At 37.3% G+C, this 19,573-nt stretch overlaps 1 protein-coding gene across 1 annotated transcript in view; it reads right to left on the reverse strand.

Annotated features, from left to right (window-relative positions):
• The window catches only part of Lnpep (leucyl and cystinyl aminopeptidase), a 95,943-nt gene extending 79,874 nt beyond the window's left edge, over positions 1-16,069 (reverse strand). Inside the window, exon 1 of the mRNA XM_076856983.2 lies at positions 15,829-16,069. Within this exon, the coding sequence (XP_076713098.1) occupies positions 15,829-15,847 (19 nt within the window). The 5' untranslated portion in view covers positions 15,848-16,069. The remainder of the gene's footprint in view (positions 1-15,828) is intronic.
• Between the last annotated feature and the right edge of the window lie 3,504 nt (positions 16,070-19,573).

Genomic DNA, 19,573 nt, shown 5'->3' on the forward strand with positions numbered 1-19,573 from the left:
AAAAAGGACAAAATTATTTAATTTACATAAGATTCACATAATTTCATTTATATACAACTCAAGAAAGTACAAAATCATCTATATTCACAGAAAGCAGACCAGTGATTATGAAAGAATGGGTGATAAAGGAAAAGCTGGGATTGTAAAGTCTTCCTTTTTGTTTTGCCTTAACTCTAAGTTTAGAAAATACACCACCCCTAGATTCAGGAATATACAACATTACAGTACTGTGATTTTAATTATACAAATAAACCTGAGAGGCTTATTCATTTGAACAAATATCACACTTTCACATGTCAGACTTCAAGCTTTCATTCCACAATTATTTCAATCTCCTCACACAAAGGAACTGTACAAGTTCTTATGATTAAAAGTATTAATGACACATAAAAAAACTAGCAGAATGAAGGACTAATATCCTATCATGTTAATAGGTATTTCAAGGCATTTTGAAGGAATATGGAAGTATTGAACCGCCATTTCTAGAGCTCTAGTGCAGTCAGGGAAACCTATGTGCATTTGCTGGAACATACACGTTTACATGTGATAATTTTGCCCTATGTCTTATTTGGGGGAACTGGGGAAGAAAGACAATTTTAGGATTATTAATGATAACTTAAACTTTGAACTTCACAGCTTCAGTGATCTTTCTTGTACCATATCATAACACAATACTAAATTCTACAGCGAACTTAGGACCACTGACAACCCTGCTATGTTCAAGTTAACCTAAGATATGCTCTAGCAACAATTTTATTTATTCTGCAATGTGTCTAGTAGTCAAAGGCTTGACAGATACTTTAACTTATTTGGTGTTCATTCCTCAACCTCAAGGATAAAGTAAACATAAAGTCATAAACACCAGCTAAAAACTGCTGCAGGTTCAGAATCAGAAATATTTTTTGCATTATGCCATGCAAGTATTTTTATATTAATTTCTGATAACACATCTGGATTATAAAATAAAACATGAATAGTTTATACAAACTAAGACATAGTTCTAGTTTGCTTCTTAAAGTTTTTATTTTAGTTGAAAAGGAAATACCAAAACACGATCGGGCAAGAGAACACTTTCAGACCAACAGCCAACACACATGAAAGTCCTGGAAATGAAAGAACCACACATTTCTATATATGGAGACATATTATTTAACCACATATTATGTCCCATAAAAGGGAAGCCAATGAAGTGAGTGAATGTTCCTCTCCATCTCATTTTATTCTATGGGATAAACTGGATCTGAAATGGCCTTATGTGTATGGTGTGAGAGAGAGACATGGTGGGTGGCAGTAGTTGCTGGAAACTACTAATTAGTAGTTTGGATTTAAGGAAGTCATAGGTGATAATTAAACTCCTGTATAGATTTTCTCCAGAAAAAGCATAGAATAAAATCACCTCTAAAAATTTTGCGAGGAGACCTGTCTGTATGTATCACCATTTCACTCTGACAAAATGCCAATCAGGAATGTGAGAATTTAGCCCTCCAAGAGAACACCTAGATGAAAATCAGTGTGTGGCTCAGTGTAGTACCCTCCTTTCCTCACTGCCAGCCAAATGGAAATCATATTATAGCAAGCTAATTACAGATGAACTGTCTGTTCCATACATAATTAAACTCCACAGGCTGGTCCCACATGACCTGCTTAGACCCAGGGTCAAAGCTTGGGAACATGCCTCAAGCTTAGTAATTTATGGTCCCAAAGAGCCCAGAAAAAAAAAAAAAGAGGGTTAATTCTAGTTCTCTTAAAAGCCTAGATCATGGGCTGGGGATAGCAGTAGCGCGCTCTCCTGGCATGCATGCTGCCCGGGTTCGATCCTCAACACCACATACAAACAAAGATGTTGTGCCGCCGAAAAACTAAAAAATAAATATTAAAATTTCTCTCTCTCTCTCTCTCTCCCGTCTCTCTCTCTCTCTCTCTCTCTCTCTCTCTTAAAAAAAAAAAAAAAAAAAAAAAAAAAGCCTAGATCATTCTATGGTAGAGCAGGAATGGGACAAAGAACTCTGTACCATCCTGTATCCTTAGTTAAGAACAAGTACCGGGAAAAAAAAATTGAACTTAGCTATATAAGTTTTTATTTCATTAAAATTAAGACACGTCCAGAAATCACTAAACAACTAAGAAGCTAAATATATCTCTAGGATGTGCAAGTTGGAGGTCTGGTCATGTGGTTTGAAAAAGAGCAGCTTGTTGAAAATCTTTTGGATAAACAGAAATAGGGATAAAAATCCTTTTAAAAAAGACAATTAACTAAAAGAAACATGTGTCCTTCCCACATTAGAACACCCAAGTTTAAAATAAATGATTTTGAAAACCTTAAATAAGCAAGACATCTGATAACAAGGCTTGTCAGATATGCCTGGCCAGAGGATTTCTGCCTCAGGATGTACATCTATCCTGAGAAATTCCATTCCAACAGCCCCACTTCCTACCTGTTATACACTTCTAGTTTTTCTTCCCCAGTAGATTTAATACTTAGAGAAGCAGTTCCCACGATGTGGTATGGGTACCCTTAGAAGTCCTGATGCCCTCTTAGGGAGTCTTCAAAGTTAAAAATATTTTCAGAATAAAACATCTTATTTTAAATTTTCATTCCTTTATCTTATGAGCATATGGCAGCATTTCCCCAGCTACATGATAAGGTAATATACATACACTGAATGCAGAAGAAAATCTGAAAATGCAATTGTCTTCTAATAAGCCAAACATTTACAACAACGTAAATTAATACTTCCCACTTGTCTTTTTGTTTTGGAAAACGTTTTTTAATGTAAATTTTTTAATTTCTATATGACAACAGAATGCATTATAATTCTTATTACATATATAGAGCACAATTTTTCATAAAAAATGTTATTTATGTAAACATATAAAAGGCTTTTTATTGTTTTTACATAAATTAAATTTAAATTTTTTCTCAAGTGTTGGTTTCTAACAATAATAATCTAAAGCTGTAACATATAAATAAAATCTCTTAGGGGTTCACAATAATTAAGAATATAAAAGGGATTGAGAAGTACAACTCTACTTTCAAAGGTAAAGAAAAAACTCCTAATCACCTCAGACATCTTTATTTGAGCATGCCAGTCTCATTGTACTGCTTGAAAAAGCATATAGAGCAAATATACAAAGTAAAGAAAATAAATATAGAAGGTCTGGATAACTCCCTGACAGTACTTAAATGAGACAAGAGGTTTAGTGTAATCCTGAAAACCTGGGTCCAGAAAAAAAAAATGACCATATTCTTCAAGCATCTCCCAGCACAAATACCAATAACAGGTTCCTATAGAGAAACACAGTCACCTTTACCCTCAAATTTCCAGAAACAAATTGTCCAAAAATGAAGGGATTTGTTATAGACTGAATTGTGTCCCCTCTTCCAATTCATTTTTTGAAGCCCCCCAAAGTCAACTCTGAATGTGACTCTTCTTTGGAGAGAGAACCCTTTAAGGGTAAATGAGATAAGAGGAGTGCCCAAAGCCATAGGACTTGTAGTCTCATAAGAAGTGGAAGGAACACCAAAGCTCACTGTTTCCACACATGCAGAGAAAGGGCCATGTGAGGACACAGCAAGAAGGCATCTTTAGCAAGAGAAGAGCCCTCACCAGAAACTTACCTTGCTGGCACCTTGTTCATTACAGCAGCCAAAGTAGACCAATAGAATACTCCCTGTACTATTCTATACAATCACTTCATAAATAGGATGAGTAAGGAGGGACGGAAGGTATGCAAAAATTTTTAAGGGAGAAGGGAACAGTGAATCAATGTCTTCCCAGTACCATATAGCATAATTTATGTCATGGAGCCACTAAGGCAATGTTTAAGCTTTGTTCTTCTTGAAACATCATTTTATTTTTATATTTTTATCCTCCAACATCAAGACATTCTTTTTTCCCCCCTCCTCGATATGGTAAGGCTAAAGTTCATGTTTTCATATTTTAGTTCTTATGCAACTAACCAGTCACACTAATTATTCTTTTATGTCACTAATAGAGAGCCCTGCCTTTCCCTGGCCTTGCCCAATGGACAGCCAAATCATATCTTCACCTCCTTTACTCTTTTCTTAGGCCACATGAAAGGATGTGTGTGACCAATTCATGTCTGCTTGTGAACTCTGTAGAATATGAGAATATTCCTTTTGAAAAGCTAAATCCAATTGGTTTGGAACTGCTTTTGTGGTTTTCCAATATAGGGAAAAGTACTCCAATATAGGTCACCCAGAAGGCCCTGCAAGACGGTAAGAAGAGAAACTGATTTAACATAAGTCTCAGATTCATAACAGCTCTCCAGGTATAAAGTAAGCAACAAATAAGAAAGATAGAAAAAGGAAAATGTTGGGTCACTCTTCAATTTTAATTTTCAAAAATCTTCAGAATAAGAGCTTCTCTCCAACTACATCATCATCTTTTTTCTCAAACAGAAACATTGTCTTATTTAGCACTGCCTTCTCTGTACAAAGCATAGGCTTTGAAATAAAGTACTCAATAAATGCATGAAGGAAGTTGAATAAACACTGAATAGGAGTGTTCCAAAAACATGATTTGGAATTACTATATTTGCTACACAAAAGTTCATAGAAAAAGGGAAAAGGCATTGAATTTGATCGTTCTTGGAAAAGGGAATGAAAGAAAACCCTCCAAATTAGGAGTATAACCAAAAAAGAACCATTGTTTTTGAGTTGTTTGAAGTATTATTACTCTTCAATGACATTCACTGAGTATTTAATACTATTAAACATTATGTTAGATGCTACCTACATAAAAAACAGAATTGTGTTTTTATCTGCTATAATTAATTAATGGCTCCTGGGAGAACAAGAACAAATGTTCTTTATATGGAGCCCAAAAAATATATGAAGTCCTAATAAGTGGTACCTCTGCTTTAGTAACATACATTTATCCTTCTTTGAACATCCCTGGGCAGAAATGTAGATTCCAGCTCATTCCTGTGGGAAAATATAATCGCTATCCTTAGATTTCCCAAGATCAACTGTGGTCCAAGGAAAGGAATATTTCTATTCTGTTCTCATAAAATCCACCCATATAGTTACTAAACAATTATTTTTTACATCCTTCTCCTTGCTTTTGGTCAAAATACTAGATTTTGTGTTTCATATGTTAAAATATTATCATTTGTGGGGGGCTGAGGAGAAATGATTGAGAGACTCATGGACGGGTGGAGGTAGGGAGGTAAGTTGCCACAATTCATAATAGATTCTCAGAGCCAAAAACTACAGCCAATTTACAATCATTAAAAAAAAAAAAAACAATAAAGAGGGCATCACAGTAACCAGCAAAAATACAAATTCATTAGTAAAATCAGTTCCTGTGAAGAAATATAACACAGATTTGAACTTCAGCACACACTGTGTTATGGGTACGTTTATTTGCATTTCTGATGCCTGTGAAAACAGCCTTGTTACCAGTTAAAGAAATGCCTTTATTTTTATACCTTCAAATGAACACTAACCCTTTTGGTCTATTTCAACTCCTCCTAACAGATAAATTATATTTAATACCTGATCTAAGATTAAAACAAATTCTACTTCTGTGAATAATGAGGTGTTATATATTACATTTGCTTGCAAAGGCCAGAAAAACTTACCTAGGCCAAAATTAAACTGGATGTGGGAATGAAGGATTCTTCTATCCTCAGGCAACACTTTTTTGAAAGTGTCCCACATTTATGATTGTTAGTAAATACAAAATGGAAAGAGTCCTCCTATGTTGTCCTCAAACCTTTAGTCAAGAATTAGGATACAAGCATGTACAATCACAAGAATGAGAAGTTATACTCCATGTATATAATATATAATACATTCTACTGTCATGTATAACCAAAAGGAACAAATTTTTTAAAAATTAGGATACAATAAATACTATTTATTCCCAAATGTTCAAAATCTCACCATGTGTGGCTGGAACATGCCTACACTACCATGTACCTTAACCACTACTAATATCAGAAAAAACATTGAGCTGCTGTGTATATTTTAGTTTTTTAACTAAAGATATGAAAATATCCTATGATATCCTAAAGTAAAAATCACAGAGTTAGTGAGTGAAGAGCCATGATTTAAATGCAGCAGTCTGAATTGTTCTTTGTCATTATGCTATACCATGCAATAGTCTGGTGAAATAGGTAGATTCATGGATAGATGTCCAAGATGAAAAAAGAAAAGTACAAAATAAAATATATCTGAGGGAAGAACTGTGGGATGGAACCTGTAATTCTTAGCTTGACAGGTTTCAAAAAGAGTATACTAACTTATGAGTTCATTTAAAAAAAAAAAAATAGCTCTGCCAGAATGTAAGCTTCTCAAGGGCAGGGGTCCTGTTGCATTCATATTTTTACTCCATATTTAAGAACAGAGTTCGAAACAATTTAGTATACAATAAAGGTACATTGTAACATATTCTATTTGGAAGGGCATAATTTAAATACTACCATATTTCTAAAAAGAAAAATGGGCACAAGTAAAAAAAATTAAATGTTTGTAAAAGGAGGCAGTTTAAAACAGTATTGAAACTGGGTGCCATGGGTGGTGCACTCCCATGATCCCAGCAGTTTGGGAGGATCCCATGTTCAAAACCAGCCTCGGCAATTTAGTGAGGCCCTAAGCAACTTTGTGGGACCCTGTCTTAAAATTAAAGAAGAAGGGGGGCAAAAGAGCTGGAGATGTGGCTCACTGATTGAGCACCCCTGGGTTTAATCTCCAGTACAAAAAAAAAAAAATTAAAGAAAATCTATACTAAAATTTCCACTCTATGTTTCTTCCCTGATCCCAGTTCCCAACACTACCTCCAAAGCAAGAAAAGTTAATTGAGGTCTGTTTTCCAAGACAAGACAAAATAAGCAACAAGAACAAACTATTATTCTATAACACAAAAATAAGCAATGAAGAACAAACAATTAACATGATGCAAAAAGGAAGAAATCTAATAAGAAAAAAATGGAAAGTTTTAAAAAGAAAGAAATTAATTAAATTTGAACTCTATTATTCTTTGGTTTCATTAAAGTAGAATTAAGCCCAAGCACACATCTTCTCAAAATTGTTATATTTATATATATATTTTACAAAAAAAAATTTAGAAAAAAAGTATACATATATGCATAATCTATAATGGGATTAATATGGAATTAAGAGAAAATTTTAAAATTTGCTATACTACATCATTGAATTATTGCTGAATAGACATTCAAAAACATCGTCAATGCCACAAAAGGACAAAAGTATTGCCAATGCCACAGAGGAAGGACTTCTACTTAAAATTATGGCTAGGATATCTCCAACAACCATTAAGTTACCAAGTACAACATGGTATCCCATAGACTAAAAAAAAAAAACACAGCAATGTGTACCACAGTGAATACTTTTGAAAGTATCACATCGCTTTTTTTTGGGGGGGGGGGCATTGGGGATTGAACCGAGGGGAACTTTATCATTGAGCTACATCCCCAGCCCTATTAATTCTGTATTTTGAGTTAGTATCTGATTAATTTGCTCAGGGCCTCACTAAATTGCTGAGGCTTGGAACTTGTGTCCCCCTTCCTCAGCCTCCTGAATCACTGGGATTACAGGCGTAAGCCACCATGCCCAGTTTGTTTTATTTATCATTATCATTATGATAATGATAAAAATCCACGTAAAGATATGCCACTTAATTAACTTAAGAGACAGCCAATATTCTTGCTAAGAAATATCAAATTAGTTTTAATTTTCTTTTTCTAGGCTAAATTATTTATGTTGTTTATATCAAACCTGTCCCCCAAACAAATTAACAGTCTTAATCTTGTAAAATAATTTTAAATCCTTCCTCTTAATATAGGTATAACAGTCCTTAATAATCCTCAGGGCACTTCCTAAAAAGTAACTGAACTGTCAGTGACGACATAAATATGCTCATTAATCTCACAGGTGAATCTGCAAATACCCTTGTAAAAATCTAAAGGTAAAAAGCTTATTTCTAATTCCATCAACTGGATATAGTTTCAAAGAACATCTGAACCTATCATAATTCTTTATTTAAAATGAAAATATGGCATTAGGCATAATGAATATCTGTGAATTCTTTAGCAGAAAATAAGGATCACTGAATAGGATCACTACAAAGGAAATCTATAAGAACTCTTTAATGTATCTACAGAAAGCTGATCTGTTAGAAAATATCTCAGTTGTTGAGTACATTTTCCAAACCTGATCTCAGATGCATTTGAACAAAGAATTATTTTACTGATAATTCTCTGAAAAACTTTTTAATCTGACTCATCAAACCAATAAGCCAAGGTGTGTGTGTATATATGTGTGTGTGTGTGGCATACTTAAACCTCTATAGCAATAACTTTCCCATCAATTTGCAACTGAAGATCAGTTTTCTAATCGTTAACCCATTTTTAAAAAACTAATGATGACTACTCAAAAGGCTTCGATTGTGACCACATTTATATATTTTTTCTTTTTCTTTTTCTTTTTTTTTTTCTTTTTTTTGGTTATAGTTGGACACAATTCCTTTATTTTATTTTTATGTGGTGCTGAGGATCGAACCCAGTGCCAGGCAAGCACTGTACCACTGAGTCACAGCCCCATCCTATCTTTTTATACCAAGAATCATCTTCACTTAATTCTGTGCCCAAGAAAAAAGCTTTTATGCATGCATTCGTCAATTCTTTATATCAATACTATTTCTCAAATTAATTAAACCGTAACTGTGCTCCACTACAATGAACACCTGAAATTGAACAAAGCTAAATCATGCTTTAAAGTGTGCTTACTTACATTTAACTCAACATATTATACGATATTATCAAAGTATAGTCAAAGTATATCAAACTGAGTCAAACTAGACCCTCCTCTTCACATTCAATTTTTTTCCTGTGACCTTCCTTCAACCGGAAATTACCAAGTCTCTCAAGCAGGTACTAACATAGAAGAGAAGTTGTTGCTTTCTATCCACGCATGCGGGCACATGCTTGAAATCCCAGTTACTCAGGAGGCTGAGATAGGAGAATTACAAGTCTGAGGGCATCCTCAGCAATTTAGGGAAACACTGTCTTAAAATAAAAAAACAAAAAGTGGTATAGCACCCATGGCTTCAATCCCTGGGAAAACAAACAGATACACACACTACACTACACTACACTATTATATATATTTATATATATATATATATATATATATATATATATATATATATATATATACACACACGCGCACACACACACACACATACACACACACAGCAGATGTAGTGAGGAATAGGGATATGACTCAGTGGTAGACAGCCTCTGAGTTCAATTCCCTACCAGTACCATTGACAAAAAGAAAGTAATATATTTCTTATTTCCACTGACTAGCACCCAATATTTTATGATCAGCTTGAGTTGTGTTTTTAATCTAGTAACCTAATCTAGACACTGAAAGGACAATATCAGTAGCCCCAAGGACTGATGCACTTAGCGTCAAAGATCAGATAAATATAAGGGCATGTAAACCCAAACTCGGGATCTCTGTAAGTTTGGGTATACCAGTTGCTCTCACTGAGACTCCAGACTGTAACACCCTTTTTTTACTTACCCATGGATGGAAGCCATTTTGACAACTAAAAGTGGACAAGTAGTACACTATTTCTCTCTTTAAGTCATACCACCAATATCAACTTTAAAAAGACCTTTTGTATCCTTAGCTCTCCCCAACCACTCCCATTAATCTTTATGCATTTTTCCTCTAAAGAACAATTTTAGAATAATATAATGCTGTTCTAGTGATGAATATTCTGACAGTTGTTTTAAATCTTACAAAGTAAGAGTTTCGAATGTAAGAAACACCATAGCTCAAAGCCTTCTCCTCCACCAGAAATCTCCTCTATGACACTAAATGATACCTGAGGCAGTTGTCTGGGAAACAGCACTGCAGAGCCCTGGCCATCATTTGCTGCAAAATGAAAGAAGAAACTCAACACACAGAGGAATCCTTTTCTCATTGTACTCCCCATTCTTCTGTTCCCTTCCACTAAAGAAGCTTTCCACACAGAAACACCAGGAAGACTTTTGTTACTTTCTTCATCCCATATCATTGGCTTAGCTTCCCCATGTAGCACTGTGGAGCTGAAAAAGACTTGGGGTCCCCCAATCTAGAGAAGTCCAGACAGCAGACTCAAGTTTTGTTTCTGTGACAACATTCTTGAAATAAATGGAATGTCCAGGAGGACCTTCACTAAGCAATACACACAAGAAGGAAAAGAACTTCAAAGGGTCTCCCTACAATTAAACTTCATTTTCCATTGTTTTTTGAAACTCTCTTAGAAACCTGAATTTTATTTAGCAAATGACTGGGTTTCCTTCTAGTTTAGATGCTAAGGTGGGAATAAACAAAAAACAAACAAACGAACAAAAAAAAAAAAAAAAAACTGGTTCATTGTTCAACCATACACACCAGCAAAAAAGACAGCAAAACCAGGCAATAAAAACAATGAGCAACTACCACCAGGGTGGGAAAATGTGGATGGGTCTATAGTCCTCTTTGTACTTTTTCTCCTTTGAAATTAAATATAAAATATTCAGGAAAGTAACTTATAAGCAACCTATTATTTTTCTGATTAGGATAGCAAGAAAGCAGTATGATTAAATTCCTGGCAAATGTTTTCTCTTCTGCCAGGGCATACAAATGCCCGTCTTAACTTATTCATCCCCATACTCCTCAATTTTGTTTGATCCAACCAGACCCACCTACCTCTCCTCTTCTATCCCTGACTATCTTTCAACCCTATACAACAGTGCCTTTGCTCTCCATTGCAGGATCATTTTTAAACCAAAGACTTGCAAGGCTTAAGGCATGACCATCTTAAAACTCTTTGACCAGCAGCTTCCTCCTTTACTCCCAAATCTCTACATTCTTTTCATCTTTATCACAGCTTTTGCTCTCAAATACCAATTTTTCCCAAAGATATCTGAAGGATTTGAACTCTTAAAGGTGCTTCTAAGACAACCACAAATGGATTACAACAATAGATTAGGTTTTAAGGGACTCCTTAACACCATTCTGTGGGCTCAGGAATCTTAATGTTAGATTTCTGTTCAGAAACACTAGGACAATGAGCAGCCTTCTCTACAAAAGCTACTAGATATAAAAGCAGCTATATCATGAAAAGGGGTTCCAAAAACTTCACCACTTCCAATCTGGGATTCCTGTGAACATTCAGAAAAGGTACGTATCTAGGGATTTTTTAAAAAGGAAAAAAAAAAAAAAAAGACTTTTTCTGACTGCTCCCATGGTATTATAGCCAAGTAGCATGAGCTCAACACCTAGCTTTCAAGACATGAGATAACTGACAGAACATGGCTGCACCTGTCACCTCAATTGCCAAGAACCACAGATCTAATCTAGCTCTATCCGGAATTCTGAGGTGATATTGGTTAAATTCTTCCATATTTCAATTACTAATGTTTTACTAAAGGGTCACAACACCGCTAATAAGAATATTAATTTCCATGGTCTGGGGTTGTGGCTCAGTGGTAGAGCCCTTGCCTAGCACGTGTGAGGCACTGGATTCCTCAGCACCAAATTAAATAAACAAAATGAAGTTATTTTTTAAAAAAGAATATTAGTTCCCTAATAAGAATATTACACTAAGTCAGTAGAAATAGAAACTTATTGATAACAAATATTATATAAACTGGTTATAAAAAGACAATTCTACATCTCTTCCATCACTAGAACACTATCTTGGACAAAGCCTCATTTTTTTTTTTTACTTCTTCTACATTTCCATATTTTTATTATAGCATGAAAAATAAAACTAGATTCTCTCAGTTCATTTCTCTTAGGTAGCACTGTCTGATGACAGATTTACATTTTAGTTTGGCACTTTTTATTGTTGTTATCATTTTTCGGGTTTTGCTGCCTAGCAGAAAATGTACTTGTAAGTGAGCATTCAAAGATGGTATCTGTCTGACTAACCAGGAAATCATCTCTGCTTATTTTCCATATGATAATTTCTTTATACTATTCTTTCTAGTTCTGTATCTTTCAGAGTGAGTTCTCAAAGACCACCTATAGAAAAATGAGACTCACTGGTTACAACCATTTCTAAAATATGCTGTTTTTTATCTTGTCTCAAGACACTCTTGGAAATGTGTTAAGTAATAACAAAGACTGTTTCTACCACTACTTTCTAATTAAAAGTTGCACTGATTTCTAACTCAGCCTTAAACTGTTAATGATGCTAATCCTCAATTACTGTAGTTTGATTTTTCACAAATGAAATAAAAAACTTAGAAAGATAAAAAACAGTTTAATCTATATTCTATCCACAGAGAAACTATGAGCTTTTATTTCATAGGGTTTTCTTTCAATTCAATAATTTGTAGTAGAATGTCATATATCTATATATACACACACACACATATATACTCACACATACATATATGTATACATATGAAGCTACAATTTTATATTGCTTTATAACCCACAAATACCTAATTTATTGCCAAGACTTTCCATTTTAGAAATGAAAAATACTTTCAACTGGATACCAATCTGAAAATGTAACAAAAACAACTTTTTTAAATAAGAAAATATATAATTGTATACCAAGCTATAGCAATATGGTCATTATGGCAGTTATTTTCCTATGAAAAAAATAAAGCTGTTTAAATTATTTTTTCAATTCTGGTTCTTCAAATACCAATGCTTTTCCAACCTCTAAATTTACTTCAGATCATACTACAAACTTCGAAGTAGTAACAAAATATCTCCTATATAAGAGCAGGAAATTTATTCATCAACATGTTTCCAAATCTTGTGAACACTTCTAGTATCCTAAAAACGAAGTTGCTGATATCTAGGCCCAACCTCTGAACTTGTCAATCAGATTCAGAAGGTAAACCTTGGCTTTAGCATTTCTTAATATGAATTTAAGTTAGTCTGAAATATGCCAACCCTGCATGCAAATGAGGACAAAGATAGACACCAAATAATTACTTCTCTTCATTTAGTAATATTATTTTCCTGTCCAAAAAGGGAGGAAAAAAAAAAAAACCTACATAGTTGCCATAGAATTTTTCATTGTAGTGAATAAATCACTACTTCCTAAAAGTTTCACCTCTACCTGCCTAATAGACACAGAGTTATTGTGAAACCAATCTCAAATCTCTCTCCCCATAAAACAATCACCAGAGATCCAAAGGCAAATTAGATATCCAGTCTTCAGCTTAACAGTCAGCGGTCCCTCTCCAAGGGCAAAGCCAAAAATATCTTCTGGACCAAATGGGAATTCCCAACCCTAAGGTCTATCCTTATAAGTTCTTTCTGGAAACATGCATGTTATATGGGTTGTAGCAGCATGTTACCTGGACATGTTAACAACATAGGATATTCATCAAATGAATTCATCATCAACAGGTAGAGAGCAGAACCCAAGAAAATGGGCCACATCAGCAGCAACTTTTGTCTGTGTGTGTGTGTGGTGCTGGGCAGAGCAGCAACTTTTGACAGGAAATGGAGGAATGACAGAAATCCCTACTGGATAGACAAATCTTAAAGGCCAAAATGTCTAAATTCACTTCCTTTACAAATTTATAGGTCAGGAGGTGGAACCACTGACAAGATTTTAGCTGAAAGACATGTGGTCCTGAACCACTGAAGCTGTTCTAAAGTGTCCACACCTCTTTGTCTAAATATGGACATATGAGAAAACATAAGTAATAAAGATTTTATTAAATGAGGATGAACGTGTAACAAAAGCCAATATCAAGCTTGATAAATCCTTCAATAATAAATTCTAATAGTTATTCTGCAACAAAACACCCAGACAGATGACAAAATTATATGTGCATATTTTCTGTATTCAAAAGAATTAAGTACAAAGATAAGCATATTTACCATTATGTCATGTCATGTTAGAAGATATTAGAAAATTCTACAGCAAATCTTGCAAAGTTTTGAATTAAAGCTACCTAAAACCTGAAAAGTACCTCAAACTGCCAGCATATAATTTCTTGCTGTACTTTCTGTATTACTTGCTAAAGGATGCTCATTCAAGTTTCAAGTAGTGAAACTACAGTAACTAAAATGATACATTGTCAATCTGTCTCTAGCATCAACTCTGAAAATATGGATAATAGACAGGAAAGGATTAGAAATCCAATTTTCTACATGAAAATTTAAGTATTGCTTTTTTGTTGTTGTTGTTCTCTGGGATTTTGCCACTGTCCTTCCAGTTGTGACAATTTGTAATTATTCACATCTAGAGTAAGATATTCTGAGGGAAGAAGATTAATTTTAAGACTTGAAAATGTATTTTAATCCTGTAGATAAATGTTCAGCAAAACAATTCACATTAGTCTTGATCAAATAAGTGATTTAGTCTTGTGATTTTTTTAATTAGATGAAATGTCACATTTAAAATCCTACAAACATGGAAGATACAATTATTCCTAGGATAAAAAATAGGCCTTTGAAATATTTACTTACAATGACTTAATGACCTGTATTAATACATATTTTACACTCAAATACTAGATGGTCTCTGGTTCCTTTCAGCTCATATCTTCCTTAACTCTTTACCAGATTATTCTTAGAACCTTAGCACTTACAGGTAGAACCTGAATATGAAATAAAATTCACAATTAAAGTTATCATCATTAAGCCTAATTAAACAGTACAGACAGAAAGATGGCAGTAGAATAAAGCAGTCTGAATTAGGGATAAGGAGAATATAATTAATAGTTCTTCATCCCATGAATGAAGCAAAGTATACAAGTCTGGCTGGAGTTTGGGATATAGTGGACAATATCTGTCTTTTGGGTGAACTAACTCAACAAGGTATAGACTTTTGTATCCTATTAATGCGATACTCTACCTGAAGTAACCAATCATCCCGCAGGAAAACACGTGTCACCTAGAGTGAATCCCCTAATTTTAGTATGTAGGCTCCCTTATTAGCAGCTTTCTTATTTTCTATCCTAAAGGGGATTCCAAAAGCTCAAATGCTGCAAAATGGTTCAGGTATCTCACTCCTGTATTTTGACTCCAGCGCTTCTGGTCCAAACAAAAGCTATTAAGTAGGGTGGGATTTATTCTCTCCATTCGGTAAAAGGCTGTGGCTGTTTTCAGGATACAGGCTCCCGCTTTAACACCTGCCATAAATTGTGATAGTACCGTGACAGATCTTTCATATTCAGAGTTCTTGATTGAAAAACTGATAATATCAGGAGTCAGTGAAAGGAAGCTTGATCGCCCTGCAGAGTGCACCAGAAATAAACAGGAGAGTGGCAATGCTGGCAGCACTTCGGAGGCTCACGGCAGGGGCGAGGAAACCTTCCCGTAAGTTTCCCTTCCTTCCACAAAATTACCCTGCCATGCCCCGCATCCCCACCCCGCCCTACTAAAAGAAGTCAGTCCCGCAACTCGCTGAAGGACCGGGGGACAGCTCCTCACCCACCGGTAGAAGTTGGGTTTGGCGGCAGCCACAGTTTAATCCTTCCTGCTGGAGAGTCGAGGCTGACACCGCCTTCCACGGGGGCAAAGCCAGGATGCCAACTTTCCCGCGGCCCCCTCCTCTGCGCACTAGCCCAAACTTTGTGGTTCGGCGGTGTAAAGCAGCGCTGGGTCGTGGCCGCACCTCGAGCAGGCATTGGTGCTGACCTTCACGCCAGCCCCCAGTGGCCAAACCCGCCGCCCGAGTCTCCAGCAGGCTGCCTCCGGACCCCCTTCCACCGCCCCCCAGCCCTCGTGGGAAACCCGGACGACGGTAGCCTGGCCCCGCGTGTCACTACAGTCTACGACCCACCGAGGCCCCAAGAGACCGGGTTTCGAGGTCCACTCACCACTGGTGAAGGGCTCCATTTTCCCCCCGCTGCGGCTCCTTACAGCCGGAGCGCCCGAGCTTCCTACTCCAGGAGCTGAAGCGGCCCTGTTGACTGAGCATGCCCAGCGCGGCCTTGAGGGTTGCCGGGGAGGTGCCGCGTGGGGCGGCGCCGCTCCGCCGTTCCGGGTTTTCGCTTCGGCTGCAGAAAGAGCCAGGGAGGCCAGAGCCCGAAGCTTCAGCTCAACCCTCGGACGACTTCAGGGAGAGGCGGGGAAAGAGCGGCAGGGGCGGGGCCAGCGCGAGCCCCGCCCCGCCCCTTCCAGAAGTGCCAGCGGCCGCAGCGTTCCCTAACCGCGAAGCTAGTTCACTTCTTCAGCCAACGTGGAGGCCCTTCAGTTCCTGGGCGCCGCTAGGCCGGCTCTGCGCCAGAAAAGCACCGCCCCGCCCTTGTGGAGCGGACATTCCAAAGACAGACAATAAACAAACGCAGAAGACACGCGAGAGTAAAATCAGTGCCCCTCTGCGCATTCAGTCAGGATGATGTGATGGAGAGGGAGTGGGTCGTTCATTCAGTTGGCTTGGTGGTGTGAGGCCTCGCTGAGGACGTGCCACTGAAGTCGAGATCTGAAGGCAGAGCAGGATCCTGAGGAGGAAAAGTCACTCTTCGGACCGCGAAACGTCGGTTTCCAGGGAGACTGGCCCCAGGCAAATCGCTTAGAGGCCAAAGGAGCGAGTGATGTGGGTCTTTTCCGCAGGGCTGCCCGCCGATTGCAGTGTTGTCCCAGAGTTGAATCTCGCTGGCTAGGAGACCAAAGTGAGGGCGGGGACGCCCACGGACCCCACAGCGCTCGGGGTCGCGTCCACGGGCTGGCGGCTCTAGGCGCGGCCTCAAGATGCGGGCGGATCAAAAAACCCGGCGCCGGATCTCCGGCCGGGCCCCAGGCGCCGCAGGTTGTGGGCAGAGGCTCGCGGGATCTCAGCTCTAAATCAACACCTGCGGTTCCCTGGGGCGCTGTCTCTGGGGCCTTGGGCCAGGCCCTGCGGCGCTAGGCCGAAGACGCTCTCCTAGTCTCTCCTGTCCCCCAACACTCGCGCCATTGTCTCCAGCCCCGAGTCTCCATTGTTTCCAATGCCAAATCCCGGCAGCTCTGGTGAGCCTTCGAGACAGAATCGTCGGTGGACCCGTGAACCCCGGGGAAACTCTTCTCCGCCCTCTTCCTCATCCCTCTCTCCGAGTGCGCATCGCCTCCACCCTCGCTGCAAAGGCCTCCCCCCTCCCAAGGCGCAGGCACCGCTCCTTTCCCTCCTCCCCTCCCGCAGCTCTGGCCCCTGCAGCGACTTGGCTCCGGATGCACCTCACTGCGCCTGCCAACTGTCACACAGTCCTCTGAGACTGTCAACAGCAGGGCGTCGGGTGCAAACAAGCCTAGGCGAGGGCAAACAGGGACGAAGGGCCAGGATGTTTTTCGACTAACACCAGAATTAGAAATTGGGTTCAGAGAAATGAAATCGAAGTGCAATATCGTATTTTAAAATGTCAATTGTATTACACCTTTTACTTCCCACCCCGCTTTAAAACTTCAAATGAATACCAATTTTAAATAGAATAAAAGTGAAACTCCTTACCTAACTCTAGGACCTTATCAATACATGCTCACCATGCTTTGGCTACAGAGGCCTCCTAGCTGTTCCTGAAAGTGCCAAATTCCATACAACATTGTTAACCATTCATTTTGCATATCCGTTGCAAAAGAACTAGTGTTCCTTCTTGGTATTTTGTCTGCTGATTTCTTCTTGTCGGTTAGGTCTCAGCTCAGATATCACTTCTGCAAAGAATGCTGTTCTGACCACACATCTGAAACAGCCACAGTCTGCTCTAAGTAAGATTTGGCCTTACTTCTTTACAGCATTCAACTCTGTCAAAACAATGGTTTTGGTTCTTCGTTTAATTATTATCAATCTTGACCATGCAAAAATTTTGAGGACAGAGTGATTGCCCTTTTTAAGGTTATATCCTCATGCCTAGATAAGTATGAGATGAATAATTACTGAATGAATGAGTGAATGGATACAGTGATATTTAGAGCTATAATTCACAACCAATGTTAAAAAACAATGTATCTATATTGAATATTTCTAATTAATGTGTTTGTGTTCAATATAGAGAAAATGCCTCCATTTCATGACATTTTAGAGCTGCTCTCTTCCCACTGTGTGAAAGATAATAGCCCTTAGGGTGGACTCTGTAAGGGCACTTCACAACCAAAAATAAAAAGTGAACCACAAGGGTTAGTGTGTCAATGTTCAGATATTACACAGTATAAGCAAAGTTGGATTTTGTTAAAATGATTCTTTGCATTACTTAGTTAAGAGACTCTTCTCTATATTTTAGGTCATGTCATGTTCCTCTGGAGTTATTTTTGCAGCCATTGCACTTAGTATCAGAGATATTTAAAACTCCATAGCTTGTTAAACCACCTCACCTCATCTCACCTCACCCCACCTCACCCTTCAGCTACAGTCTATCATGCTTTTAAGTGTGAAACATGTGGTCTTGTGTTTTGTTTTAAATATTTCAACTCTGCAAACTTGTGGTAAAAATGTTTCCCCACTGCACTAGCAAATATAGGTGGATCAAGATATCTTAGTGTGATTTGACAGAAGCAAACAATTTCTTTGCCCCTCACGCTTCCTGTTCTTACATACATAAAAAGACATTGAGGACTCTTTAAAAGACTTAAGATCTAGTGGGAAAAAAGTAACCAAAACAATATGCTTCAGCATCCTAGCTACTCTCAAAAGAATAATAATGAATTTTGTCATGTTGTGTGCTGTTTTAAATTTAATTTCATAAAATCTTTCTGAGGAAAAAAAGTATTACAATTTCACTACTGAAACCCATTTTACATTTCTATCTTTAACCCCTCCCATCCTCCCTGATAGCACTTACTCTTTAGTTTAAGAATTCTTAACACTTCAAAATATTATGAAGTTATACTCTTTATCAAAGAAGCTAATGTGATATTATCTACTACATACATTTACCATTTTAAGAATTATTCCTGTGTGCCATTTAATGTTTGAATTATAAAATATAAAAAACCATGAAAAAAACATGGGTTCTCCTGAATAATAAACATTTGTTTATTTTTTTAAAAAGAATATAAATTAATATAGTCATATGGAAAAACAATATAGAGCCTCCTCAAAACATTAATATGTATCTACCTTATGATCTGGCTATCTCAGTTTGGATTATATATACAAAGGAAACAGCATATAAAAAGAGACTTCCATGACCATTGTTATTGCTGCATTATTCGCAATACCTAAGGTATAAAATCAACCTAGATGCCCATTTTTAAAATCAAAATAAAAGCATTTTGTCTGCCATAGTTCTAAGATCTGTACCTGCATGGATGTGTTTACATAGATCCATAAAACGTGAGGCTTATATCAGCCTCATATTTTACAGATGATAGAACCGCAGTCTAGAAAGGGTAGAGGACTTAATCGCAGCCCAGGGGAAGACACAAGTTGGAACTCGGGCCATCTGTGCTCTAAAAATATTGCTATGAAGTTTGCTGTTGCCTCCTTATAATCTAGAAGGAATTTGGGATCAATGGCAATGTAAATAGATATGAATTTTTAAAAATGGAGCAAACTTAAGACTACAAGAAGGCTATTCCATTATTATATTGATAGTCCATATCTCATCTGGATTTGTACTATTAAGTAGTCTAATTGTTTTGAAATAAGCCAAT

This window comes from Callospermophilus lateralis, chromosome 5, assembly GCF_048772815.1.
Source record: "Callospermophilus lateralis isolate mCalLat2 chromosome 5, mCalLat2.hap1, whole genome shotgun sequence".
Taxonomy (NCBI): Eukaryota; Metazoa; Chordata; class Mammalia; order Rodentia; family Sciuridae; genus Callospermophilus; species Callospermophilus lateralis.